This window comes from Mobula birostris, chromosome 6, assembly GCF_030028105.1.
Source record: "Mobula birostris isolate sMobBir1 chromosome 6, sMobBir1.hap1, whole genome shotgun sequence".
Taxonomy (NCBI): Eukaryota; Metazoa; Chordata; class Chondrichthyes; order Myliobatiformes; family Myliobatidae; genus Mobula; species Mobula birostris.
In genome coordinates, this window is record NC_092375.1 from 92,706,474 (window position 1) to 92,733,718 (window position 27,245).

Below are 27,245 nucleotides of genomic sequence, written 5' to 3' on the forward strand. Positions count from 1 at the left end.
TCTCCTTCCCACTTCAAGATATTGCGGACGCGATCAGAAACATACCAGGGACCCTGGCACATGGGAGGCAAACTACCATCCGCGTTTCTTTCCTGCGTCCGCAGAATCACCTGTCTGACCCCCTAACTACGGAGTCCCCTGTCACTGCTGCCATCCTCTTCCTTTCCCTACCCTTCTGAGCCACATCTCCTGACTTGTGCTCTTCAATCACCTCTTGTCTCCATGGTGTAGATTTTGCCAGGATACTGACCCACCAGCAGTTGGACCTTCCAGATACAGATGTATTTTTAACACCTTGACTGTACACAGGTGATCCTCATTTAACTAATTATGTAACTTCTAGAACCAATTGGCTGCAGTGATGATTTGGAGTGTCATATTAAAGGGGGTGGATACGTATGCAATCAATTATTTTGTGTTCTATATTTGTGATTAGTTCAGATTCTTTCCAGTTCTTGATGATTGACTTAACTGGGATATTTAGTAACTTGGAAATTTTCTTGTAGAAACACAGAAAGCCTACAGCACAATGTAGGCCCTGCTTGTCAAGGCCTTCTCATGCCCACTTCTGGCTCTCCTAAGCTCCTTCCTGCCTGCCTTATAATCTTCTAGATCTCTATCATTACCTAGTTTTTTTTTTAACCTTTCATAAGCTTTTCTTGACTAAATTTTCAACAGCCTTTGTACACCACGGTTCCTGTACCCTACCATCCTTTCCCTATCTCATTGGAACGTACCTATGCAGAATGCCATGCAAATATTCCCTGAACATTTGCCACATTTCTGCCGTACATTTCCCTAAGAACATTTGTTCCCAATTTATGCTTCCAAGTTCCTACCTGATAGCTTCATAATTCCCTTTCTCCAGTTAAACGCTTTCCTAACTTGTCCGTTCCTATCCCTCTCCAATGCTATTGTAAAGGAGATAGAATTGTGATCACTATCTCCAAAATGCTCTCCCACTGACAGACCTGACACCCGACCAGGTTCATTTCCCAATACCAGATCAAGTACAGCCTCTCCTCTTGTAGGCTTATCTACATATTGTGTCAAGGAATCTTCCTGAACACACCAACAAACTCCACCCCATCTAAACTCCTTGCACTAGGGAGGTGCCAATCAATATTTGGGAAATTAAAATCTTCCAGCACGACAACCCTGTTATAGAAACATAGAAAATAGGTGCAGGAGTAGGCCATTCGGCCCTTCGAGCCTGCACCGCCATTTATTATGATCATGGCTGATCATCCAACTCAGAACCCCGCCCCAGCCTTCCCTCCATACCCCCTGACCCCCGTAGCCACAAGGGCCATATCTAACTCCCTCTTAAATATAGCCAATGAACTGGCCTCAACTGTTTCCTGTGGCAGAGAATTCCACAGATTCACCACTCTCTGTGTGAAGAAGTTTTTCCTAATCTCGGTCCTAAAAGGCTTCCCCTCTATCCTCAAACTGTGGCCCCTCATTCTGGACTTCCCCAACATCGGGAACAATCTTCCTGCATCTAGCCTGTCCAATCCCTTTAGGATCTTATACGTTTCAATCAGATCCCCCCTCAATCTTCTAAATTCCAACGAGTACAAGCCCATTATTATTACACCTTTCCAGAATCTGTCTCTCTATCTGCTCCTCTATGTCCCTGTTACTATTGGGTGGTCTATAAAAAACACCCAGTAGAGTTATTGACCTCTTCCTATTCCTAACTTCCACCCACAGAGAAACAGTAGACAATCCCTCCATGACTTCCTCCTTTTCTGCAGCCATGACACGATTTCTGATCAGCAGTGCCACGCCCCCACCTCTTTTGCCTCCCTCTCTGTCCTTTCTGAAACATTTAAAGCCTGGCACTCTAAATCGCCATTCCTGCCTCTTAACCATCCAAGTCTCTGTAATGGCCACAACATCACAGCTCCAAATACTGATCCACGCTCTAAGCTCATCCGCTTTATGATTAAATCCACTGTGATTCAATGTTGTAAAACAATAAAACTTGAAAACTTCCAATGGGGGAGAACCCTTTTATAGGCACTGTACGTCCAGCCTATCCAATCTCTCCTTATAACTGAAGCCCTCCAGTCCCAGGATCATCCTCCTTGTGAACCTTTTCTCACCCCTTCCCGTTTAATGACAAACTTTGTATTAGATTAGATTAGATTATGAGGACACTCAGGCCTCATTTGTTGTCATTTAGAAATGCATGCATTAAAAAGTGATACAATGTTCTTCCAGAATGATATCACCAAAAAAACAGGACAAACCAAGACTAAAATTGACACCTGTTCTGGGACCTCTACTTTTCGTGATTTTTATTAACGACCTGGATGTGGGGGTAGAAGGGTGGGTTGGCAAGTTTGCAGACGACACAAAGGTTGGTGTAGTCTAGAGGATTGTCAAAGATTGCAGAGAGACATTGATAGGATGCAGAAGTGGGCTGAGAAGTGGCAGGTGGAGTTCAACCTGCAGAAGTGTGAGGTGGTACACTTTGGAAGGACAAACTCCAAGGCAGAGTACAAAGTAAATGGCAGGATACTTGGTAGTGTGGAGGAGCAGAGGGATCTGGGGGTACATGTCCACAGATCCCTGAAAGTTGCCTCACAGGTGGATAGGGTAGTTAAGAAAGCTTATGGGGTGTTAGCTTTCATAAGTCGAGGGATAGAGTTTAAGAGTCGCGATGTAATGATGCAGCTCTATAAAACTCTGGTTAGGCCACACTTGGAGTATTGTGTCCAGTTCTGGTCACCTCACTATAGGAAGGATGTGGAAGCATTGGAAAGGGTACAGAGGAGATTTACCAGGATGCTGCCTGGTTTAGAAAGTATGCATTATGATCAGAGATTAAGGGAGCTGGAGCTTTACTCTTTGGAGAGAAGGAGGATGAGAGGAGACATGATAGAGGTGTACAAGATAATAAGAGGAATAGATAGAGTGGATAGCCAGCGCCTCTTCCCCAGGGCACCACTGCTCAATACAAGAGGACATGGCTTTAAGGTAAGGGGTGGGAAGTTCAAGGGGGATATTACAGGAAGGTTTTTTACTCAGAGAGTGGTTGGTGCGTGGAATGCACTGCCTGAGTCAGTGGTGGAGGCAGATACACTAGTGACATTTAAGAGACTACTAGACAGGTATGTGGAGGAATCTAAGGTGGGGGCTTATATGGGAGGCAGGGTTTGAGGGTCGGCATAACATTGTGGGCTGAAGGGCCTGTACTGTGCTGTACTATTCTATGTTCTATGTAAAACCACATAATTATAACATATAGTTACAACAATGCAAAGCAATACCATAATTTGATAAAGAGCAGACCATGGGCATGGTAAAACAAAGTCTCAAAGTCCCGATCCATTCATCATCTAACGCGGGTGGCAGAAGGGAGAAACCCTCCCTGCTTTGAACCTCCAAGTGCTGACAACTTGCCGATGCATTGGAAGCACCCGACCGCAGCTGACTCAAGAGTCCGTCCGAAAACTTCGAGCCTCTGACCAGCCCCTCCGAGCACCATCCTCTGCCGAGTGCTTCGACCCCGCCCCGGCCGCCGAGCAACAAGCAAAGCCAAGGACTCGGGGCCTTCTCCTCCGGAGATTCCGGACCACACAGTAGCAGCAGCAGCGAAGCAGGCATTTCAGAAGTTTCTCCAGATGTTCCTCTGTGCTCTCACATCCGTCTCCATCAAATCAGGATTGTGTATGGCACCCTACTTGATAGATAACAGACATCACCACCGACCAGAACCGCACACAATACTCCACGTGCAGACTCACCAACACCTGAATGTACTGGCTTGGGAAACTAGCACTATACAAGGAGTTGGTGAAATTTTGTCCAGGTCCATTCATCCTCCTGACTTAGTGACAAAGTTTTAATCTTCCAAATTTCCTCAATCCATTTTCCTGGGAAGTCTCAGATTGTTGCCCTCACCCAACTGACTACAGCGTGCATACTGTATAATTCCCTGCTGTTTCTAACTGTCTGTTTTGTTATAGTGTGCCAGTGTTTTTTTATTGCTACACACACAAGATGCTGGAATCTGGAGCATGAAACAATCTATCGGAGGAACTTAGTAAGTCGGGCAGCATCAGTGGGAAGAAAGGAATTGCTGATGTTTTGGGTTGAATCTCTGCATGAGGACTGAGAGTGTAGATAGTTCTGGTTTCATCTGCCATTCAGCTCTCTGCTAATGGTTCAAATGATCACTTCCTTATCAAATCCCAACACTTTATTTTCCTGCTTATTTCCATCCAGTAGCTGTCTCCCAACTCCTCCTCTCTCTCCCCCGAACTGGCCTGTCATATCACATCCCTCTTCAGTCCACCAGACTCCTCGGAATCCTTTCTCACCACTCTCCTTTTCTTGAAGCTTTATACTACACTCTGCTCTCAGTCCTGATTCAGGGTTTCAACCTGAATCATTGACAACTGCCTTCCCATCACAGATGCTGAAAATTGATATTGTTGTGTTGTATGAAGTCTGTCTGAAGGTCTAAAATTGTTCTAATTCAGATTCAAGCTTACAGCAACTTTTCCTCAGCCTTTTCTGCTTGTGCCTAGGACTTATTCATATGTTTTCTTTGTGATGAAAGCATCGTTTTGTTTGATTTATTTTATTGACATTCCTTTTATTTATTCTTTAATTCCAGTCTCTATTGCTCAACCCCCACCAATATCCCTCTCATTCCTTCTTTAATCTTTGAATGTCTTTCTTTGCTTCTTTCTGCTTCTTCTGGTGTTCTTCCAATTAATTCTCTCAAGTTCAAAGCTACTGAAGTAATCTTTATGAATTTTCATACACCCTCCTTGCTGAGACTTTGCAACTTTCCAATGCTAAGCCTGAGATTCAAGATTGTTTAATGTTATTTCCAGCACACAGTGTAAAGGAGAATGAAATGATTGTTACTCCAGACCTGATGCAACAAAATATAATAAAGAACACAATAATAATAACTCAATAAATATAAATACATAAACTAGCTTATATACATTGACTGTATGTCCATAAAGTGATGCTAGGCACAGGAGTGTCTGTACACAAGCTGACTCTGACAGGAAATGATAAAGTAGTGGTGGTGGGGTTTGGAGCAGTTGATATGCATAATTTTTTAAGAGAGTTATTTCATTTACATAAATACTTTTGAAAAATTGCCCGTCTATCTCCCACTTCATCACAACACCACTTCCTGCTCTATATGTTCCTCTGTTGTTAATAAGGGTTTACCAGTAGTTTTCTATCACCTTCTGATTATACTGGGATTCTCCCTTTAAGTAAACCTCACCCAGAGTGCACTTGTGAAATGGACAAGTAATGAGGACAATGATATTACTTGCAACCTACCTCAATATCACACAGTACTGGCATTGGTTAATCGGGGTGAACTAGCAACTTGCACAGGTTTCCAAACTCAAGGTCCATGTCTCTGTGGTCCCAGGTCTACCATTGAAATAGCTCAAGATTTCTGTTTATATTCCCTTTTCAGTCTTTTGTGTTCAATCAAGCTTGCAGGCTCTCGTGTTAAGACTATATGGAGTTATTCATGGTCAAACACATCTATCAGTCTTTGATGGTCTTTTTGCAAATTCCTCAGGTATCTTCTACAAAGCCTGAATTGTTGGAGAGTCAGAGTTATACAGAATGGAAATAGCCATTTGGCCCAATTGGTCTATGCCAACCAAAATGATCATCTAAGCCAGGGGTTGGTTCCCAACCCTTTTTATGCCATAGACCCCTACCATTAACTGAGGGGTCTGTGAACCCCAGGTGGGAATTCTTGATCTAAGCTGATCCCATATGCCCATGCTTGGGCAATATCTCTCTAAACCTTTCCTAACTATCTACCAATCAGAATCAGGTTTATTATCACCGGCATGTGTCGTGAAATTTGTTAACTTAGCAGCAGCAATTCAATACAATACATAATATAGCAGAAGAAAAATAATAATAAGTAAATCAATTACAGTATACATATATTGAATAGATTAAAAACCATGCAAAAATCAGAAATAATATATACTAAAAAAGTGAGATGGTTCAATGTCCATTTAGGAATCAATGGCAGAGGGGAAGAAGCTGTTCCTGAATCACTGCTTCAGTACCTCCTACCCGAAGGTAACAGTGAGAAAAGGGCATGCTCTGGGTGCTGGAGGTCCTTACTAATGGATACTGCCTTTCTGAGACACCGCTCCTTGAAGATGTCCTGGGTTCTATGTAGGCTAGTACCCAAAATGGAGCTGACTAGATTTACAACCTTCTGCAGCTTCTTTTGGTCCTGTGCAGTAGCCCCTCCCATACCAAACAGTGATGTAGCCTGTCAGCGTTCACCAGCAACTTTGATGTGTGATGCAGCCTGTCAGAATGCTTTCCAAGCGTCTTTTAAATGTTGTTATTGTTCCTACCTCAACTACTTCCTTTGGCAGCTTGTTCAATATATAGTCCACCCTTTGTGTGTTAAAAAAGTTGCCCCTGAAGATCCTATTAAATCTTTTCCCTCTCTCCTTAAATCCATGTCCTCTTGTTCTTGATTCCCCCAACCCCATGAAAAAGATTGAGTACACCCTATCTATGCTCCTCATGATTTTATACACTTCTATAAGATCACTCTTCAATCGCCCATGCTCCAAGGAATAAAGTCCTGGCCTGTTCAGTTACTCTCTGTAACTCAGGCCCTCAAGACCTGCCAACATTCTTGAAAATTTTCTTTGCACTCTTTCTAGTGTAATGATGTCCTTCCTGTATCAAGGTGACCAACACTATAGTGCAAGTGTGGCCTCACCAATGTCCTGTACAACTGTAACAATGGTATTAATCAGGTTATAACCATATTTGTTTGTAATCCTTTCTTTTTAAAAATTCTTCAGGCACTTCTATATAGATTATAGAACCCTTCCCTCCTTCTTCTTATAATAATAACTAATCCATAATTAATCACCTGTCTAACCAGACCTTGGGTTCCCATTGATGCTGACCTTCTTACCAATCTCTTCTCTACCATGATTGACCTGGAGATATTTCCCAAAGTTCTAACCTTACTTATGCTTCAGATGTTATTTGTGGCCAGCTGTATAACCTGCCTTCTCTACCTCCTTTGAGTGCAATGAAATTCCTTGCTCATACAGTAAACAGTATATCTGATTAAAATAAGTACAATGAACACGTAATAGCAGAATACTGAAAAGACAGTAATTCCATCTGCAAACAACAGGAATTCTGCAGATGCTGGAAATTCAAGCAACACACATCGAAGTTGCTGGTGAACGCAGCAGGCCAGGCAGCATCTCTAGGAAGAGGTACAGTGGACGTTTCAGGCCGAGACCCTTCGTCAGGACTTGGTCTGAAACGTCGACTGTACCTCTTCCTAGAGATGCTGCCTGGCCTGCTGTGTTCACCAGCAACTTCGATGTGTGTTGCTTGTAATTCCATCTGTATTTTTTAATTAGTTAAATCAAGTTTAAGATAACATTCCTTCCTGCCCTACTTGACCAACAAAGTTTGCACACAATTCAAAGTGTCATAGACTATGGAAACAGGCCCTTCAGCACAACTGGTCCTTGCAATCCAAGATGCCCATCCAAGCATTTGAGTATTTGGAGAAGCATGACTTTGTGAGGGCCACACAAGCCTGACTGAGATTTGCGAGGAGGAATAAACGGCAAGCTGAAACATACAAGCACTCTTTGGCTTCAGCCACTTTCCACACTCTTGTCTGTAGCTGCACACCCCGATAGGACTCCCGCTGCAAACACACCCACCAAGTTCATGAGTCCTGACGAAGGGTCTCGGCCTGAAACGTCGACTGTACCTCTTCCTAGAGATGCTGCCTGGCCTGCTGCGTTCACCAGCAACTTTGATGTGTGTTGCACCAAGTTCATGACCCCAGTTTTCTCAAACCTCACTCCAGCTCCACACAATGTGCCGAGATCCTACCAAGCAGCACAGTCACATTTACTGTAGATAAGTGTATGGGGGGGGCGGGGGATAATTGTATCAGGCAGCAAAGTGGGGACACAGGATGGAGCACTTTTCACGGGCCCCACCCCACTCCACCGTCCCTAGAGGCAATAACCAAGACGAACCGAGCCCCCAGCTCCGTGCACAACTCCCTCCAACTCAACGGTAAGAAGGTGTTTCCGTCGCCTGCTAGATATCACGTCCCCGGCGGTTGTCGATGCCTGGAGACGTCATCGGGACCGCCCCCAACCCGCGGTCGGGCGGTGACGGCACGGGGCGCGCACCCGCTGGGGAACGCGCAGCCGGGGGCGGGGGTTTGACGTGGTGATAGTGAGCCGAGACCTGCGCCAGCGCCATCGCCATCGCCATCGCCGGCTTCTCGCTCCTGGGCTTCGGCTAAGTCCGGCCGGTCGGTCTGTTGCCGGGTGTTGGGGAATGCGGGTCGGAGTCTGTGGAGGAGAGATGGTGAGGGGGATGCACTCCGAGGGCGGAGGTGAGGGGACCTGACACTCCGAGGGCGGAGGTGAGGGGGCCTGACACTCCGAGGGCGGAGGTGAGGGGGATGCACTCCGAGGGCGGAGGTGACGGGGATGACACTCCGAGGGCGGAGGTGAGGGGACCTGACACTCCGAGGGCGGAGGCGAGGGGGATGACACTCCGAGGGCGGAGGCGAGGGGACCTGACACTCCGAGGGCGGAGGCGAGGGGACCTGACACTCCGAGGGCGGAGGTGACGGGGATGACACTCCGAGGGCAGAGGTGAGGGGACCTGACACTCCGAGGGCGGAGGTGAGGGGGCCTGACACTCCGAGGGCGGAGGTGAGGGGGATGACACTCCGAGGGCGGAGGTGAGGGGACCTGACACTCCGAGGGCGGAGGCGAGGGGGCCTGACACTCCGAGGGCGGAGGCGAGGGGACCTGACACTCCGAGGGCGGAGGCGAGGGGACCTGACACTCCGAGGGCGGAGGCGAGGGGACCTGACACTCCGAGGGCGGAGGTGAGGGGACCTGACACTCCGAGGGCGGAGGTGAGGGGGATGACACTCCGAGGGCGGAGGTGAGGGGGCCTGACACTCCGAGGGCGGAGGTGAGGGGGATGACACTCCGAGGGCGGAGGTGAGGGGACCTGACACTCCGAGGGCGGAGGTGAGGGGACCTGACACTCCGAGGGCGGAGGTGACGGGGATGACACTCCGAGGGCGGAGGCGAGGGGACCTGACACTCCGAGGGCGGAGGTGAGGGGGCCTGACACTCCGAGGGTGGAGGTGAGGGGGATGCACTCCGAGGGCGGAGGTGAGGGGACCTGACACTCCGAGGGTGGAGGTGAGGGGACCTGACACTCCGAGGGCGGAGGTGAGGGGACCTGACACTCCGAGGGCGGAGGCGAGGGGACCTGACACTCCGAGGGCGGAGGCGAGGGGACCTGACACTCCGAGGGCGGAGGTGAGGGGGATGACACTCCGAGGGCGGAGGTGAGGGGGCCTGACACTCCGAGGGCGGAGGTGAGGGGGATGACACTCCGAGGGCGGAGGTGACGGGACCTGACACTCCGAGGGCGGAGGTGACGGGACCTGACACTCCGAGGGCGGAGGTGACGGGGATGACACTCCGAGGGCAGAGGTGAGGGGACCTGACACTCCGAGGGCGGAGGTGAGGGGACCTGACACTCCGAGGGCGGAGGTGACGGGGATGACACTCCGAGGGCGGAGGTGAGGGGACCTGACACTCCGAGGGCGGAGGTGAGGGGGGCTGACACTCCGAGGGCGGAGGTGACGGGGATGACACTCCGAGGGCGGAGGTGAGGGGACCTGACACTCCGAGGGCGGAGGTGAGGGGACCTGACACTCCGAGGGCGGAGGTGACGGGGATGACACTCCGAGGGCGGAGGTGAGGGGACCTGACACTCCGAGGGCGGAGGTGAGGGGACCTGACACTCCGAGGGCGGAGGTGACGGGGATGACACTCCGAGGGCGGAGGTGAGGGGACCTGACACTCCGAGGGCGGAGGTGAGGGGGGCTGACACTCCGAGGGCGGAGGTGACGGGGATGACACTCCGAGGGCGGAGGTGAGGGGACCTGACACTCCGTGGGCGGAGGTGAGGGACTCACCTGCACTCTTCAGGATGTGAAGTTGTCGGCAGATCGAGAGACAGATAATGCCGTCACCGTGTAGTGACCATAGACCGCGAGACAGATAACGCCGTCACCGTGTGGTGACCATAGTGAGACAGATAACGCCGTCACCGTGTGGTGACCATAGACAGCGAGACAGATAACGCAGCTCTCCGTGTGGCCCACAGACCGCGAGACAGATAACGCCGTCACCGTGTAGTGACCCATAGACCGTGAGACATAGGAGTAGAGCCAGGCCATTTGGCCCATTGTGTCTTCCCCCTGCCTACCTGTTCTCCTGCCTTCTCCCCGGAGCCTTTGACACCCATACTAATTAAGAACTGATAGCTCCCCGATTTAAATATACCTGATGACTTGGCCTCCACAGCCGTCTGTGGCAATGAATTCCCTCTGAATACCTTCCTTCATATTGTACTCTGAGGCTGTGCCGTCTGGTCTGAGGCCCTCCCACTGTTGGAAACTGCCTCTCCATGCCCACCCTATCTAGGGTCTCGGCCTTTCAATGTTCCATAGCTTTCCACGAGATGCCCCCGCCCCCTGTTCGTCGGGAGTACAGGTACAGAGCCATCAAACTCTCCTCATACGTTTACCTATTCATTTCTAGGGTCAGTGAAAGTGGTTGCATGCATATTAGGGGAACATCAATAAGTGTGCCTGGAATATGATACTTGGCTGAATATAACTGCTGTAAATTAGCAACTTGTTTGTTATTGTCACATGAAGAACTTTTGTTGTTGATGCCATCCAGAGAGATAATTATGTACATAATTATTTCAAGGTAGCACAAAAAGGAAGACAATGTACAATATTGTGCTGCAGTTAGAGAAAGTGCAGTGCAGGTAACTAAATATAGTATAAGGAATATGACAAGGTAGGCTGAGGAACAGGAATTTATCATGTAAGAGGTCTCAACAAGAGTTTGAACAGCAGGAGAGAAGTTGTCCTTGAGCCTGGTGGTACATATTGGCAAGGTCTTGTATCTTCTGCCTGATGGGAAGGAGGAGAAGGGAGAACCGAGTAGGAGGGGCTCTTAATTATATTGGCTGCTATTCGAAGTCAGCACAAAGTGTAGACAGAGTCAGTGGAGAGGAAGCTTGTTTTCCTGATGGATTCGGTACTCCAGCATTGTCAAAGACCATCCATCCCACAATCTCTTTGACCTCTTGTCATCAAGCAGAAGGAACAACAGCATAAAAACCAGAACTGTCAGGCTGGGTAACAGCTTCTTCCCCAGGCTGTTAGACTTCTTAACATCATACTATCACCCAGCATACCCTGACCCTGTCTGAATGCCCTGTCGTTTCAATTCATCTTCTCTCTGCCCCCGCCCCCCCAAACTCACATCCTACCCTGGTCACTTTTCATCTTTTATTCTATTGGTACTGTTTCAGATACTTATATACCTGTCTGTTTTATTGTAATAACTTCAGTAACATTATACTGTCTTACATAAACATGCACTTGATGTCAACCTATCAGTCTTCAGGTTGTAACACTCGGGGCACAAAATAATCTACAGATGCTGGGGTCAAAGCAACGCTTATCCCTGTAAGTACAAGTGCTATACCTGTCCCTACACCTCCTCTCTTGCCACCATTCAGGGCCCCAAACTTCCAAGTGAGGCAACACTTCACTTGTGAGCCTGTTGGGGGGTCATCTATTGCATCTGGTGCTCCCAGTGCAGCCTCCTCTACATCAGTGAAACCCGACGCAGATTGGGGGACCGCTTCGTCAAGCACCTCCACTCCGTCTGCCACAACAGACAGAATCTCCTGGTTGCCACCCACTTCAACTCTGCTTCCCATTTCCATTCAGATATGTCCATACATGGCCTCCTCTACTGCCATGATGAGGCTAAACTCAGGTTGGAGGAGCAACACCTCATATACCGTCTAGGTAGTCTCCAGCCCCTTGGTATGAACATAGAATTCTCCAACTTCGGGTAATTCCCTCCCCCTCCCTTCCCCTATCCCTATGGCACTCTGCCCCCTCCCCCAGCTGCCTACCACCTCCCTCTTGGTTCTCCCTCCTTCTACTACCCATTGTGTTTTCCCCTATTCTTTCTTCACCTTTCCTGCCTATCACCTCCCTGCCTCCCCTCTCCCACCCCTTTATCTTTCTCCTGACTGGTTTTTCACCTGGAACCCACCAGCCTTCTCCTTCCCACCCTCCCCCCACCCTCTTTAAAGGGCCTCTGTTCCTTCCCTCTTCAGTCCTGACGAAGGGTACCGGCCCGAAACGTCGACCGATCGTTTCCACGGATGCTGCCCAACCTGCTGAGTTCCTCCAGCGTGTTGTGAGTGTTGCCGTAACAGTCAGGGACTTGTGCTAATATTATGTTGTAACTGTATGTGTTGGATTATAACTATATCTAGTGTGTTTTGAATCTTGGCCCTAGAATGATGTTTCATTTAACTATTCTACATGTGTATGGTTAAATGGCCATTAACTTGAACTACATGACTGGAGCTTCTCCACTCTTCCTGACAACTCACTTATTAGTTCCAAGGGAAATTTTTTCAACGGCATTCCCAAATTTGGGATTTTGTCTACTTATAAGCAGCTTGAGATAAGGAAAGTAAAGGAGTACAGTTCCATATCGTACTGGTGTTTTAACGGTGTTTGAATCAATGTGGTTGAACTGGGAAAGCAGTTACAAGAGACTACAGATGTGGAATCTAGAATCTGGAAAAGCACCCTGAAAGAAAGGTGAAAATAGAGCTAAAAGTGCTGGATAATAATATATTAATGACTTGGATGAGGGAATTAAATGCAGCATCTCCAAGTTTGCGGATGACACCAAGCTGGTGGCAGTGTTAGCTGTGAGGAGGATGCTAAGAGGATGCAGGGTGACTTGGATAGGTTGGGTGAGTGGGCAAATTCATGGCAGATGCAATTTAATGTGGATAAATGTGAAGTTGTCCACTTTGGTGGCAAAAATAGGAAAACAGATTATTATCTGAATGGTGGCCGATTAGGAAAAGGGGAGGTGCAACGAGACCTGGGTGTCATTATACACCGGTCATTGAAAGTGGGCATGCAGGTACAGCAGGTGGTGAAAAAGGCGAATGGTATGCTGGCATTTATAGCGAGAGGATTCGAGTACAGGAGCAGGGAGGTACTACTGCAGTTGTACAAGGCTGTGGTGAGACCACACCTGGAGTATTGTGTGCAGTTTTGGTCCCCTAATCTGAGGAAAGACATCCTTGCCATAGAGGGAGTACAAAGAAGGTTCACCAGATTGATTCCTGGGATGGCAGGACTTTCATATGAAGAAAGACTGGATGAACTGGGCTTATACTCGTTGGAATTATGAAGATTGAGGGGGGATCTGATTGAAACGTATAAGATCCTAAAGGGATTGGACAGGCTAGATGCAGGAAGATTGTTCCCGATGTTGGGGAAGTCCAGAACGAGGGGCCACAGTTTGAGGATAGAGGGGAAGCCTTTTAGGACTGAGATTAGGAAAAACTTCTTCACACAGAGAGTGGTGAATCTGTGGAATTCTCTGCCACAGGAAACAGTTGAGGCCAGTTCATTGGCTATATTTAAGAGGGAGTTAGATATGGCCCTTGTGGCTACGGGGGTCAGGGGGTATGGAGGGAAGGCTGATGCAGGCTCGAAGGGCCGAATGGCCTACTCCTGCACCTATTTTCTATGTTTCTATAACAGATTGGAGGAATAAAACAGGAAAGGAAAAGATGTAGAGAAGTCAAGGTATGATATCACAGGAAGACAATGAGGTGATCAGGACAAGGAAAGGAGTTGGTTGATGTGTTGCTGGTGAGTATTTTTGTTTTTAAGTTATGCATATATTTGCACAGTTAATCTCATATGGGTGTGGTAGGGTTTATGGAATGCCTACTCTGCCACGTGGCAACTCCAGGTTGCACCCTGCAAAGAAGTGCTGTTAGAGGAGCCTTGAGCTTCGGGTTTTGGAGCTTCAGCAATAGCTGATATCTCTGTAGCCCATCAGTGAACTAGTGTGTACCATCAAAAGCATGTTTCAGTAGATGGCCTTCTGCAGTTCAAGAGAGAAGGAAGAGAAAGACAGAATAATATTGCTTCCCTGATGTCAGGGCCAAGGATGTCCTTGAGTGCTGTAGAACAGTGGTCCCCAACCTCTGGGCCGGGGTGCAGTGGTAGCCGGAACGCACCCAGCACATCTTTAAGAAAAAAGCCGAAATAAACAAGCTCAAACACGAGGAATTCTGCAGATGCTGGAAATTCAAGCAACACACATCAAAGTTGCTGGTGAACGCAGCAGGTTAGGCAGCATCTGTAGGAAGAGGTACAGTCGACGTTTCAGGCCAGGACTCTTCGTCAGGACTAACTGAAGGAAGAGATTTGAAAGTGGGAGGGGGAGGGGGAGATCAAAAAAGATAGGAGAAGACAGGAGGGGAAGGGATGGAGCCAACCCTCCTCCTCTTCATGGACACCCCGCTCTGGTCTCCTGCCTGCTCTGGATCTCTTTATCGCTAACTGCCGATGGGACATCAACCGTCTCGACTTCACCACACCTTGTTCCAATTCCAACCTCACTTCTTCCGAACGCTCTGCTCTCCACTCCCTCCGCACTAATCCTAACCTTACTAGTAAACCCGCTGATAAGGGGGGTGCTGTTGTAGTCTGGCGTACTGACCTCTACCTTGCCAAGGCACAGCGACAACTCGCGGATACCTCCTCTTATTTACCCCTCGATCGTGACCCCACTAAGGAACACCAGGCCATTGTCTCCCACACCATCACCGACTTTATCCGCTCAGGGGATCTCCCATCCACTGCTACCAACCTTATAGTTCCCACACCTTGCACTTCCTGTTTCTACCTCCTAACCAAGATCCACAAACTTGTCTGTCCTGGCAGACCTATTGTCTCAGCTTGCTCCTGCCCCACCGAACTCGTTTCTGCATACCTCGACACAGTTTTATCCCCACTTGTTCAATCCCTTCCTACCTATGTTCATGACACTTCTCACGCTCTTAAACTTTTCGATGATTTTAAGTTCCCTGGCCCCCACTGCTTTATTTTCACCATGGATGTCCAGTCCCTATATACTTCCCTCCCCCATCAGGAAGGTCTCAAAGCTCTCTGCTTCTTTTTGGATTCCAGACCTAATCAGTTCCCCTCTACCACCACTCTGCTCCGTCTAGCGGAATTAGTCCTTATACATAGAAACATACATAGAAAATAGGTGCAGGAGTAGGCCATTCGGCCCTTCGAGCCTGCACCGCCATTTATTATGATCATTGCTGATCATCCAACTCAGAACTCCGCCCCAGCCTTCCCTCCATACCCCCTGACCCCCATAGCCACAAGGGCCATATCTAACTCCCTCTTAAATATAGCCAATGAACTGGCCTCAACTGTTTCCTGTGGCAGAGAATTCCACAGATTCACCACTCTCTGTGTGAAGAAGTTTTTCCTAATCTCGGTCCTAAAAGGCTTCCCCTCTATCCTCAAACTGTGGCCCCTCGTTCTGGACTTCCCCAACATCGGGAACAATCTTCCTGCATCTAGCCTGTCCAATCCCTTTAGGATCTTATACGTTTCAATCAGATCCCCCCTCAATCTTCATAATTCCAACGAGTACAAGCCCAGTTCATCCAGTCTTTCTTCACATGAAAGACCTGCCATCCCAGGAATCAATCTGGTGAACCTTCTTTGTACTCCCTCTATGGCAAGGACGTCTTTCCTCAGATTAGGGGACCAAAACTGCACACAATACTCCAAGTGTGGTCTCACCAAGACCTTGTACGACTGCAGTAGTACCTCCCTGCTCCTGTACTCGAATCCTCTCGCTATAAATGCCAGCATACCATTTGCCTTTTTCACCGCCTGCTGTACCTGCATGCCCACTTTCAATGACTGGTGTATAATGACACCCAGGTCTCGTTGCACCTCCCCTTTTCCTAATCGGCCACCATTCAGATAATAATCTGTTTTCCTATTTTTGCCACCAAAGTGGATAACTTCACATTTATCCACATTAAATTGCATCTGCCATGAATTTGCCCACTCACCCAACCTATCCAAGTCACCCTGCATCCTCTTAGCATCCTTCTCACAGCTAACACTGCCACCCAGCTTCGTGTCATCCACAAACTTGGAGATGCTGCATTTAATTCCCTCATCCAAGTCATTAATATATATTGTAAACAACTGAGGTCCCAGCACTGAGCCTTGCGGTACCCCACTAGTCACCGCCTGCCATTCTGAAAAGGTCCCGTTTATTCCCACTCTTTGCTTCCTGTCTGCTAACCAACTCTACACCCACACCAATACCTTACCCGCAATACCGTGTGCTTTAAGTTTGCACACTAATCTCCTGTGTGGGACCTTGTCAAAAGCCTTCTGAAAATCCAAATATACCACATCCACTTGTTCTCCCCTATCCACTCTACTAGTTACATCCTCAAAAAATTCTATGAGATTCGTCAGACATGATTTTCCTTTCACAAATCCATGCTGACTTTGTCCGATCATTTCACCGCTTTCCAAATGTGCTGTTATCACATCCTTGATAACTGACTCCAGCAGTTTCCCCACCACCGACGTTAGGCTAACTGGTCTATAATTCCCTGGTTTCTCTCTCCCTCCTTTTTTAAAAAGTGGAGTTACATTAGCCACCCTCCAATCCTCAGGAACTAGTCCAGAATCTAACGAGTTTTGAAAAATTATCACTAATGCATCCACTATTTCTTGGGCTACTTCCTTAAGCACCCTGGGATGCAGACCATCTGGCCCTGGGGATTTATTTGCCTTCAATCCCTTCAATTTACCTAACACCACTTCCCTACTAACATGTATTTCGCTCAGTTCCTCCATCTCACTGGACCCTCTGTCCCCTACTATTTCTGGAAGATTATTTATGTCCTCCTTAGTGAAGACAGAACCAAGGTAATTATTCAATTGGTCTGCCATGTCCTTGCTCCCCATAATCAATTCACCTGTTTCTGTCTGCAGGGGACCTACATTTGTCTTTACCAGTCTTTTCCTTTTCACATATCTATAAAAGCTTTTACAGTCCGTTTTTATGTTTCCTGCCAGTTTTCTCTCATAATCTTTTTTCCCCTTCCTAATTAAGCCCTTTGTCCTCCTCTGCTGAACTCTGAATTTCTCCCAGTCCTCAGGTGATCCACTTTCTCTGGCTAATTTGTATGCTTCTTCTTTGGAATTGATACTACCCCTAATTTCTCTTGTCAGCCACGGGTGCACTACCTTCCTTGATTTATTCTTTTGCCAAACTGGGATGAACAATTGTAGTTCATCCATGCAACCTTTAAATGCTTGCCATTGCATATCCACCGTCAATCCTTTAAGTGTCATTTGCCTGTCTATCTTAGCTAATTCACGTCTCATACCTTCAAAGTTACCCCTCTTTAAGTTCAGAACCTTTGTTTCTGAATTAACTATGTCACTCTCCATCTTAATGAAGAATTCCACCATATTATGGTCACTCTTACCCAAGGGGCCTCTCACGACAAGATTGCTAATTAACCCTTCCTCATTGCTCAAAACCCAGTCCAGAATAGCCTGCTCTCTAGTTGGTTCCTCGACATGTTGGTTCAAAAAAACCATCCCGCATACATTCCAAGAAATCCTCTTCCTCAGCACCTTTACCAATTTGGTTCACTTAATAATTTATTCTTAATAATTTCTCCTTTGGCTCCTCCCACTTCCTCCAAACTAAAGGTGTGGCTATGGGCACCCGCATGGGTCCAAGCTATGCCTGCCTTTTTGTTGACTTTGTGGAACGATCTATGTTCCGAACCTATTCTGGTATCTCCCCCACTTTTCCTTCGCTACATCGACGACTGCATTGGCGCTGCTTCCTGCACGCATGCTGAGCTCGTTGACTTTATTAACTTTGCCTCCAATTTTCACCCTGCCCTCAAGTTTACCTGGTCCATTTCCGACACCTCCCTCCCCTTTTTAGATCTTTCTGTTTCTATCTCTGGACACAGCTTATCTACTGATGTCTACTATAAACCTACTGACTCACAGCTATCTGGACTATTTCTCTTCTCACCCTGTCTCTTGCAAAAATGCCATCCCCTTCTCGCAATTCCTCCATCTCCACCGCATCTGCTCTCAGGATGAGGGAGATGTCCTCCTTTTTTAAAGAAAGGGGCTTCCCTTCCTCCACCATCAACTCTGCGCTCAAACGCATCTCCCCCATTTCACGCACATCTGCTCCTACTCCATCCTCCCGCCACCCCACTAGGAATAGGGTTCCCCTGGTCCTCACCTACCACCCCACCAGCCTCCGGGTCCAACATATTATTCTCCGTAACTTCCGCCACCTCCAACGGGATCCCACCACTAAGCATATCTTTCCCTCCCCCCCCCCGCCTCTGCTTTCCGCAGGGATCGCTCCCTACATGACTCCCTTGTCCATTCGTCCCCCCCATCCCTCCCCACTGATCTCCCTCCTGGCACTTATCCTTGTAAGCGGAACAAGTGCTACACATGCCCTTAACACTTCCTCCCTTACTACCATTCAGAACCCCAGACAGTCCTTCCAGGTGAGGCGACACTTCACCTGTGAGTTGGCTGGGGTGATATACTGCGTCCGGTGCTCCCGATGTGGCCTTCTATATATTGGTGAGTCCCAACGTAGACTGGGAGATCATTTTGCTGAACACTTATGCTCTGTCTGCCAGAGAAAGCAGGATCTCCCAGTGGCCACACATTTTAATTCCACATCCCATTCCCATTCTGACATGTCTGTCCACGGCCTCCTCTACTGTAAAGATGAAGCCACACTCAGGTTGGAGGAACAACACCTTATATTCCGTCTGGGTAGTCTCCAACCTGATGGCATGAACATTGACTTCTCTAACTTCTGCTAATGCCTCACCTCCCCCTCGTACCCCATCTGTTATTTATATACACACATTCTTTCTCTCACTCTCCTTTTTCTCCCTCTGTCCCTCTGACTATACCCCTTGCCCATCCTCTGGGTTTTCCACCCCCCCCCTTTTTCCTTTTTCCTTTTTCCTGGGCCTCCTGTCCCATGATCCTCTCATATCCCTTTTGCCAATCACCTGTCCAGCTCTTGGCTCTATCCCTCCCCCTCCTGTCTTCTCCTATCATTTTGGATCTCCCCCTCCCCCTCCCATTTTCAAATCTCTTACTCACTCTTCCTTCAGTTAGTCCTGACGAAGGGTCTCGGCCTGAAACGTCGACTGTACCTCTTCCTAGAGATGCTGCCTGGCCTGCTGCGTTCACCAGCAACTGTGAAATAAACAAGCTAATTAATTAGGTGCCACCCATTTGTTTATTTCGGCTTTTTTCTTAAAGATGTGCTGGGTGCTTTCCGTCTACCGCTGCATTCTTCGCAGCCCAGAGGTTGGGGACCACTGCTGTAGAATATATGAGGTAGAGAGCGAGGAGTTGGAGCCTTATTAAGAGGATGAGGCCCTGCAGACAGGCTTTAAGGCAGGGGTTCCCAACCTTTTTCTATGCTGTGGACCCCTACCATTAACTGAGAGTGCGTAGACCCCAGGTTGGGAACCCCAGCTTTAAGGAGACAGTGATATGATCAAGCAAAATTTTAATGAGTAGTAATTTTCTGATTAGTCTTGATATTGTGTACCATTTGGTAGAGAAATGGGATGATAGCACAGATGAATGCATGGCTGGAAATACAGTGTAAAGAGGTGGTTTTAGATTCTTGTTGCATTTCCACTTTAGTATTTATTCCACAAGATGCATGTGTTTATTGTCCTCTTTTAGTTGCCTCTAAACAACGGTATTCAGTGTCTAATACATTGGAGTAGGTGAGGCCTATACGGGCCAGATAGGATGCAACTCAACAGGATCAGAACTAGTGTCCTTGTGGACAGATTTGCTTGTGCTGCTGAGAGGGTTTAACCAGAGGCATGGATGAAAGGGAAGTAGAGCAAGTGTTCAGAAAGCAAATCTGGTAATAAAAGGCAAGATATTTTTGAGTGTTTTGAAGCCACAACAAAAGGTTGGAAAAAGACAAAAGATAAGTCTGTGCTTAATGGTATATCTCTAAATATAGGGAATTAAGTAGAAGGCAGAAATGTGTGCAAGTGTGATAGCTCCATCTGAATCGTAGGTTAGAAAAGGAAAGTTTAGTGACTTAATGTTCTTGGTTATCCGATGAGATGGGGATTAAAGACAACAGATTATGAAATAGCTAAAGACATGTTCACAGCTGTGTGAAGTGTGATAGGTCAGAAGAGTGATTAAATGAGGATGTGTCACTTGGATTAATGGGCAAATGGTGATCAAACTGTTGGGAGTGTACTGTAGCAACACTCAGAGTGCTGGAACTCAGCAAGCTGAAGGAAATAAACAATTTTCATCAGAACTAGAAAGGAATGTATGAAATCCAGAACAAAATAGATCTCCAGACAATCCAAGGGAAGTTGAAGAGTATATTTGTGGTCATAAAGTATTTCTCTTAAATGAAAAATCATGAGGCAGTGATAGGGTGTGGCAGGGGGGCGTAGTGAAGGGGTGGTTCAGTTTTCAAAAAATCAGTGTATAGGATAACAGGTTTCCCCCGCCATCCGAAGGTAGAGCGTTCCTATGAAACGGTTCGTAAGCTGGAATGTCGTGAAGCGAAGAAGCAATTACCATTTATTTATATGGGAAAATTTTGTGAGCATTCGCAGACCCAAAACTAACCTACCAAATCATGTCAAATAACACATAAAACCTAAAATAACAGTAACATATAGTAAAAGCAGGAATGATATGATAAATACACAGCCTGTATAAAGTAGAAATACTTCTCTACAATGATTGCCTGCACAGATCTCCATAGCGAAAATCTCACGCAAGCGCTCTCGGCAGAAAATCTCACGCAAGCGCTCTCGGCAGAAACGCGCTCTCCTGTAACCTTTAAACTATGAAGCTGCCAAATCTACCAAATAACCCGTAAAAATACACAGCCCATATAAAGTAGAAATAATGTATGTACAGTGTAGTATCACTTACCGGAATTGGGAAGACATCGAGCACACTGATGATGGTGTGTTAGGCTGAGTCGTCGCAGGTTGGGTGGTGCAGTGGCCCCCACCCTCCAGACCGCCGACCCGATACAGTGCCGCGAAGCACGCAGGGGTAGCCGGGAGGCGCACAGCATATTTTTAAGAAAAAAGCCGAAATAAACATGCTAATTAATTAGGTGCTGCCCGGCACGTTAATGTCGGTGCAGATCAGAGGCGATTGCCGATTGCATCGGCACTGATCTGGGCCGACAATTACGTGCTAGGCGGCACCTAATTAATTAGCATGTTTATTTCGGCTTTTTTCTTAAAGATGCACTGTGTGCGTCCCGGCTACCGTTGCATTTTCCGTGAATCGGTATCTGTCCGTGGCCTGGGGGTTAGGGTGGTGGGACACTGGGGTGTCATCTCGTCGTTTGTTTCCATTAGAGCAGGCAGTTCATCTTCTTCTATCTCTTCCCGCCTCGATGTGGAAGGTCGAGGTTCGTCGTCTGCTGTGCCTGATGTGGAAATCTTGCTTGACTGCTGAGCCCCGTGCATTTTTCTATCACACAGTTCTTTAATAAGGACTCAAACCATCCTGCAAATATCCCCTAAACCAACGTACCCTTTCAAAATTAAAGTCGTACTTTATCATTACTCATTCAGTTTCGATTGTTATCCTTTTTTCTTCCAATTGCATCAGCTCTTCATCTGTCAGTTCTTGGTGATGGGATGCCAAAACCTCTTCAACATCATGTTCGTCAGCTTCCACAAGCCAAACTCACGTTGTCCTTACTTCGTTCACCACGATCAAAAGACTTAATTATGTCTAGTTTTACCGTAAATGTAACACCCTTTCGAGCTCTTTCAGGCTTTCCTGATACCATAGAACTCTCTTGCAAACGGCTGCTCACAGGCACGTGTTAAAGCAAAGCAGTTCCCAATCCGGGGGAGAGCAGCTGCTCGGGGCGCACTCTGCCTTTTATCACGCGCTGAATTTTGTTTCGTAACAGTGAAAACGCCTTCTGAAAGCGAAAACAGGGTACTAATGTAGGTCTTTCATAACAGTAAGGTTTCGTAAAACGAACGTTCGAAAAGCGGGGGACACCTGTATTCTGGTGAATCTAATAACGAAGGCTGCAATATGATGTTAGTCTTAGAAGTTAATAAAAAGGCTCTGTTGAGAGGATATTTTGACAAGTTGAGTAATGGTCACCTTACACCAGTGTCAGTTACACTTTTGCTACCCTATAACAGTGTAGTGCAATAGAGTGCATTACCGCAAGCGAAGTGTGGAAGGGTTAGAGTGAGCAGAAACACAACGACACCGCCAGAATGGTTCAGAATATCATGTGAAAGCTATGAAATATGCAGCATTTGTAAAAAGATAAACAAATTATAAGTACAAATGGAAATAAATGGTACAATTAACTATTACAGAGAAGTAGTTGCAGAGAGACCAGTATTGGGAATTACATATTCAAGAATACTTGTGTTTTAGATGAGAGCCAAATGGAAGTGGTCCTAAAAGAAAGATGGGACAGAAGCAGTCAAGAGAATGAATATTAGCATAGAAAATCAGAGTAGTGTGCAAAGAAACAGCAAAAGACAGAAAATATTGCTACCCTTGTCCTGCTAGCTGGTGGAAATTATAGGTTTGAAAACTACTATCTAAGGAATCTTGTATGTTGTCAAGCATCTGATTGATAATATCTGTCAATGTTAAAGTGTTTCATGGCTAAATAATCATAGATTTGTAAAGTACAACATTACTTATGAATAACTGTACATGGTCTTGAAGTAGTTTAAATTGTTGTCATTCAAAATTTTCAATCTGTTTCTTTTTAGGCTGGTAAATGACCAGAAATGAAATTATTCATGCAGTGCCTCTGTGGCTGTGAATTTAATAACACAAAATGAAGAAGATTAAATTTGAAATTAGCTGGATTGTGTTTGCATTAGCTTACTTATGTTCAGTGCAAGCTGCAGAACATGTAGCTATGGCCAAACATGTGATCAAATTGCACAGAGGGAGAGGGGCTGCAGTCACTAAAGGGAAGCTCTGGATTATGGACAATTGTAAGAGGCTGTCTGGAATGCTTCACCAAAAGAATGTAGTGATCAACAAAATGAAGAAAGCAATTGAAACTGTAGAGAAGGACTCCAGACTGTCTGTAGAAGAAAAGATCTTCCAGATTCACACCTTTGAGACTTTTCAAAAAGAGTTGAATGAAAGTGAGAAATCAGTGTTCCAGGCTGTCCATGGGCTTGAGAGGGTTCTTCAGGGGGACTACAAAGATATAGTAAATATGAAAGAAAGCAGCAAACAACGCCTTGAAGCCTTAAGAGAAGCTGCTATAAAGGTCAGAGTTTTCACTTCTATTAATGTATTTTATGAATTATTAACTTCTTGCATCTGCTGACCACACGTTGGGATGGGGTGATAAGAGCAGGAGGGATTGGTTTATTGGGATGCTGTTGGTTGGAGCAGCCACAAAGAATTGTGTTAAAAACCTGTGTCACCACTGGGACTGCCTCATATCCTCAATGTTCCATTTTCTGCTGCTGTCTCCAGACCTTCTGCAGTTCATTCCTTCTCAATTCTATAGTTCTGGAATAAGATGGCTTTGATTTTACTTTGCTTTATACATCACTGCCTCTGACCTTGTTTGACCAGATCTCATATGCTAAATATGAAAACAAATAATGTATACTAGAATTCCGGTATAAAGGTTGCTGGGGTGCTGCTTGGCCTCCTGAGAATTACCAGCAGTTTTATTGTTTTCTCTTGCTTCCTCTAGCATCTCCCATTCTTGTGATGTTCAATAACTTTATTATGTGTGTATTTGCTTGTATGTCGATGATTTTTTCATTTACGTTGCCTATCTGATGCCTGACCTTCTGGATTCTCTGCATGCCTTGTATCAGCCGCTCTGTATATAGATTACTGGCTTACGCTCTCATTCTCTTGCTGTTTCTGTTTTGCTGCTCTTCTGTCTCAGTGCTACTTGTTAACTTACTCCCTTTCCGAATGTGCTTTCTCTTGCACACTGTCACCTAACTGGCATTGAATTAAATAAATATGTAATTGAGATTCTTCTAAGAGTATCCTGTACTATTCATCTCCAACGATCTTAATGACTAATTATATTAAATGATGCAGTGTTTGTTAAGTAAAAACAGAAAATGTTAGATTACTCCATAGCTGGATCTGAGAAGCAGTTAATGTTTGGGTTGAAGAGTGGTTGAAAATCTCTGTTTCCAACAGCTTTCTAGGAAAAGCACCAAAGAGTTGCAGCAAGACCTTTACATGGACGATCTTTCCTTTCCTTCCCTTCCCTTCCCTTTTCAGGGTATCTTCATGTCCATCTCAGAAAATAGGTTAGCCACAAACCCTGCAGACTTCTGTTGCTTCAATGATGAGACTTTCTGCACAAATATCTGTGAAATAATACCTTTCTTTCTCTGTCTTAGTGGATATAGCCCTTGACCACATCTCATGCATTTCTGCACTAATGCCTTCATTTTTCTGGAGAAAGCAATTATAGAGTTCTTCACCTCTTACATTCAGTGGATCATCCTTTGCCCTTTCCTGCAGATCCAACAGGATTCCAGCACTAGACACACTTTCTCCTTCCCTTTTAACTTTTCATGAGTCCCTTTATGATTGCTGGCTTGCTCTTCTGACACCACCAACCACTCCTACTTTACAACATCTTCTTGTAAATCAGGGGTTCCGAACCATTTTTCTGCCGGTGGCCAATACCATTAAGCAAGGGGTTTGTGGACCTCAGGTTGGGAAACATTGTTCCCATTAAACCAGAGGAGGTGCAATAGTGTTCCATCATCCAAGTAGCCAAATGGTCTTTTCCAGATAAAAGCAATGATTCACATGCATTTCTTTCAGTGTAATGTACTGTACTCAATGCAGCCTAGAGGAGCATTGTTTTCTGCCATTTTAATTCTCCATTCAACTCACTCTCTGCCTGTGGCCTCTTCACTGTTTATGCAGACTTGGAGAACATCTTTTTGAGCACATTGCAGCCTTTTTGGCTGAACGTCAAATTTAACTTCTTCAGGGAGCTTGCTGTCTCTCACTTGCTATCATAGAGTTATAGAGCACTACAGCACAGATTCATGCCCTTCATCCCATCTAGTCTGTACTGCAAATATTCTGCCTAGTCCCAGATTCCATCAGACCATTGACTAATTGAATGGGTAAAACGGAAATAGAAAACGTGCAGTGTGAAAAATTGTTCAGTTCTCCTGTTGACCTGAAAAATAATAGATTAAGCTACTTTCTAAATAGTGAAAGTTAGGAAATGCAAACACCACAGGGATTTTTAAGTCCACTGGTAATTACTAGGGGGCACTGTTACACAGACTCCACAGAGCCTTGACACTTGATCTGATTTTTTGAATTTGGTTTTGAAAAGGTACAATGCATATTCATCTGAATAAGCCCAGTTGCATAGACAAACTTGCATTCTGTTGAATATAGAAAAACTGATTTGATCCAATTGGGGCTTTTAAGATGACTTAAGGTTTTCATAGAATCATAGGAAGAAACATCTTATTCTGATGCAAGACTTCAGAATGAGTTAATTGAAAATTAAAATTAGAGCTTGGCATTTGAGGCTGCTACTAAAAGGTGCTTCCTTATGCAGTGTTATGGAAGTCTCCTCTGGCCTACCCACTAGATATCTGATCTGACTGGTTCTAAGGCTAAAGTTGGCAAAATTATTTGTATCCTTTGATTTTATTTTGGCAGGGCATATGTGGATTTCTTTGCATACTAACATTTTGCATGGATTAACCTCACTGTTAATGTATATGAGTATTTGATTACAGAAATAGATAGACAATGAAACAGGATGGAAGTGCCCATATTGGCTCATTCATATGTAGGTTTATAATCTTTTTTATAATCTTTCAGAACATATTTTAAAGTACAGTATATGTGTAGTTTGAGTCACCATGTGGCAAGTATAAGTAGTTCTGTTACCATTGTTTCTAAGTTTGTATTTTCATTGCTGTTCGGAATCTACAGGAAGAAAAAGAATATGTTGAGTTATTGGCTGCAGAGAAACACCAAGCCGAGGTGCTTAAAAATATTCAGCATGCAAATAAAAGCGTGTCAATCCTTGATGAAATTCTCGAGGATGTGCGGAAGGCGGCTGATCGTCTGGAGGAGGAGATTGACGATCACGTCTTTGACAACAACAAACTGGTGAGTTGCAGAGTGCAATGTATGGTCCCAGGTTTGTTCAATCCTTTTATTGCAAGACTCTCATATATTTAGTTGTGAGGCTGGCAGAATTTCTTTTTTGAGGTCGTTGACTTCTGGAATGAACAAATACCCAGTAAATAATTCAGTCCTTGTTCTCAAATAAGATGCTTTCTCAAAGGTCATTCAGCATTCCTTCTACACACATCTTGTCTCTTAAAGCTTGTTACTTGTTATTCTGCATAGAGATCTCAGTCTAATAATTAGAAGCAGGGAAAAGTACACTATAAACTATGGCAGTTAGCTCATAGAAGCAGATATTAGTCCCAGTCCTTTGCTCTTCCCATCATCCAACAAAAATTTTAATGTGGATATTTATCCACTTGAAAGTTGCTTTTAAATCTGCTTCCACTATCTCTTCAAGTATGGCCTCTCTGGGACTGTGGATTTTGTTTGAAGTTTGTTCTTTTCAGTTTATGTTAAAAATGTAGAATCTTAGTTAATCCGTAATTATATTTCCATGGAAAGGAGAAGGTGCTGGAGGATCCCAGTGAGTCAGGCAGCATCTGAGGAGTGAAAGATTGAGACCCTTCTTCAGGACAATTCTGGCCCTCTTGTTATGAAAAAGATAGAGAAACAATGAAGATGCAAAAAGGGTTTACTTGGTTGATGGCAGACTAAAGTACTATAATAAGTTAGGGTAGACTGTGGTGCTTTCCTCTAGAAAAGAATAGGCTGAGATTTGTTGCATTCTCTGATGCAACAAATCTTATGATTTCTTATGATTCATCATAAGAAATTGGGTTAACTGCAATGCTCAGCATACGCTATGAATTTTTGCTGTGTCACAACAATGGGAAACATCAAATCCATATTGATAATTTTAAGAAGATTGATATCTACAATTAAGTTTTTATGTACACAAAGTGGGGGCAGAATTCAGTTTCATTGGATAAACTTAAGTTGTTATTATTAAATATAT

The 27,245-nt window shown here is 45.6% G+C and overlaps 1 protein-coding gene across 9 annotated transcripts in view; it reads left to right on the top strand.

Annotated features, from left to right (window-relative positions):
• Nucleotides 1–8,208: 8,208 nt before the first annotated feature.
• tmco3 (transmembrane and coiled-coil domains 3) overlaps nucleotides 8,209–27,245 on the top strand; it is a 62,392-nt gene continuing 43,355 nt past the window's right edge. For 3 of the 9 annotated variants that reach the window (XM_072260853.1, XM_072260860.1, XM_072260861.1), the window contains exons 1-3: nucleotides 8,209–8,428; nucleotides 22,885–23,399; nucleotides 26,087–26,266. In XM_072260853.1, the coding sequence (XP_072116954.1) occupies nucleotides 22,953–23,399; nucleotides 26,087–26,266 (627 nt within the window). In that variant the 5' untranslated portion in view covers nucleotides 8,209–8,428; nucleotides 22,885–22,952. Of the gene's footprint in view, nucleotides 8,459–9,199; nucleotides 9,228–9,416; nucleotides 9,437–9,896; nucleotides 9,941–10,274; nucleotides 10,623–22,884; nucleotides 23,400–26,086; nucleotides 26,267–27,245 lie in introns of those variants that run through there. The other 6 variants (XM_072260854.1, XM_072260855.1, XM_072260856.1 and 3 more) reach the window with 6 other exon arrangements.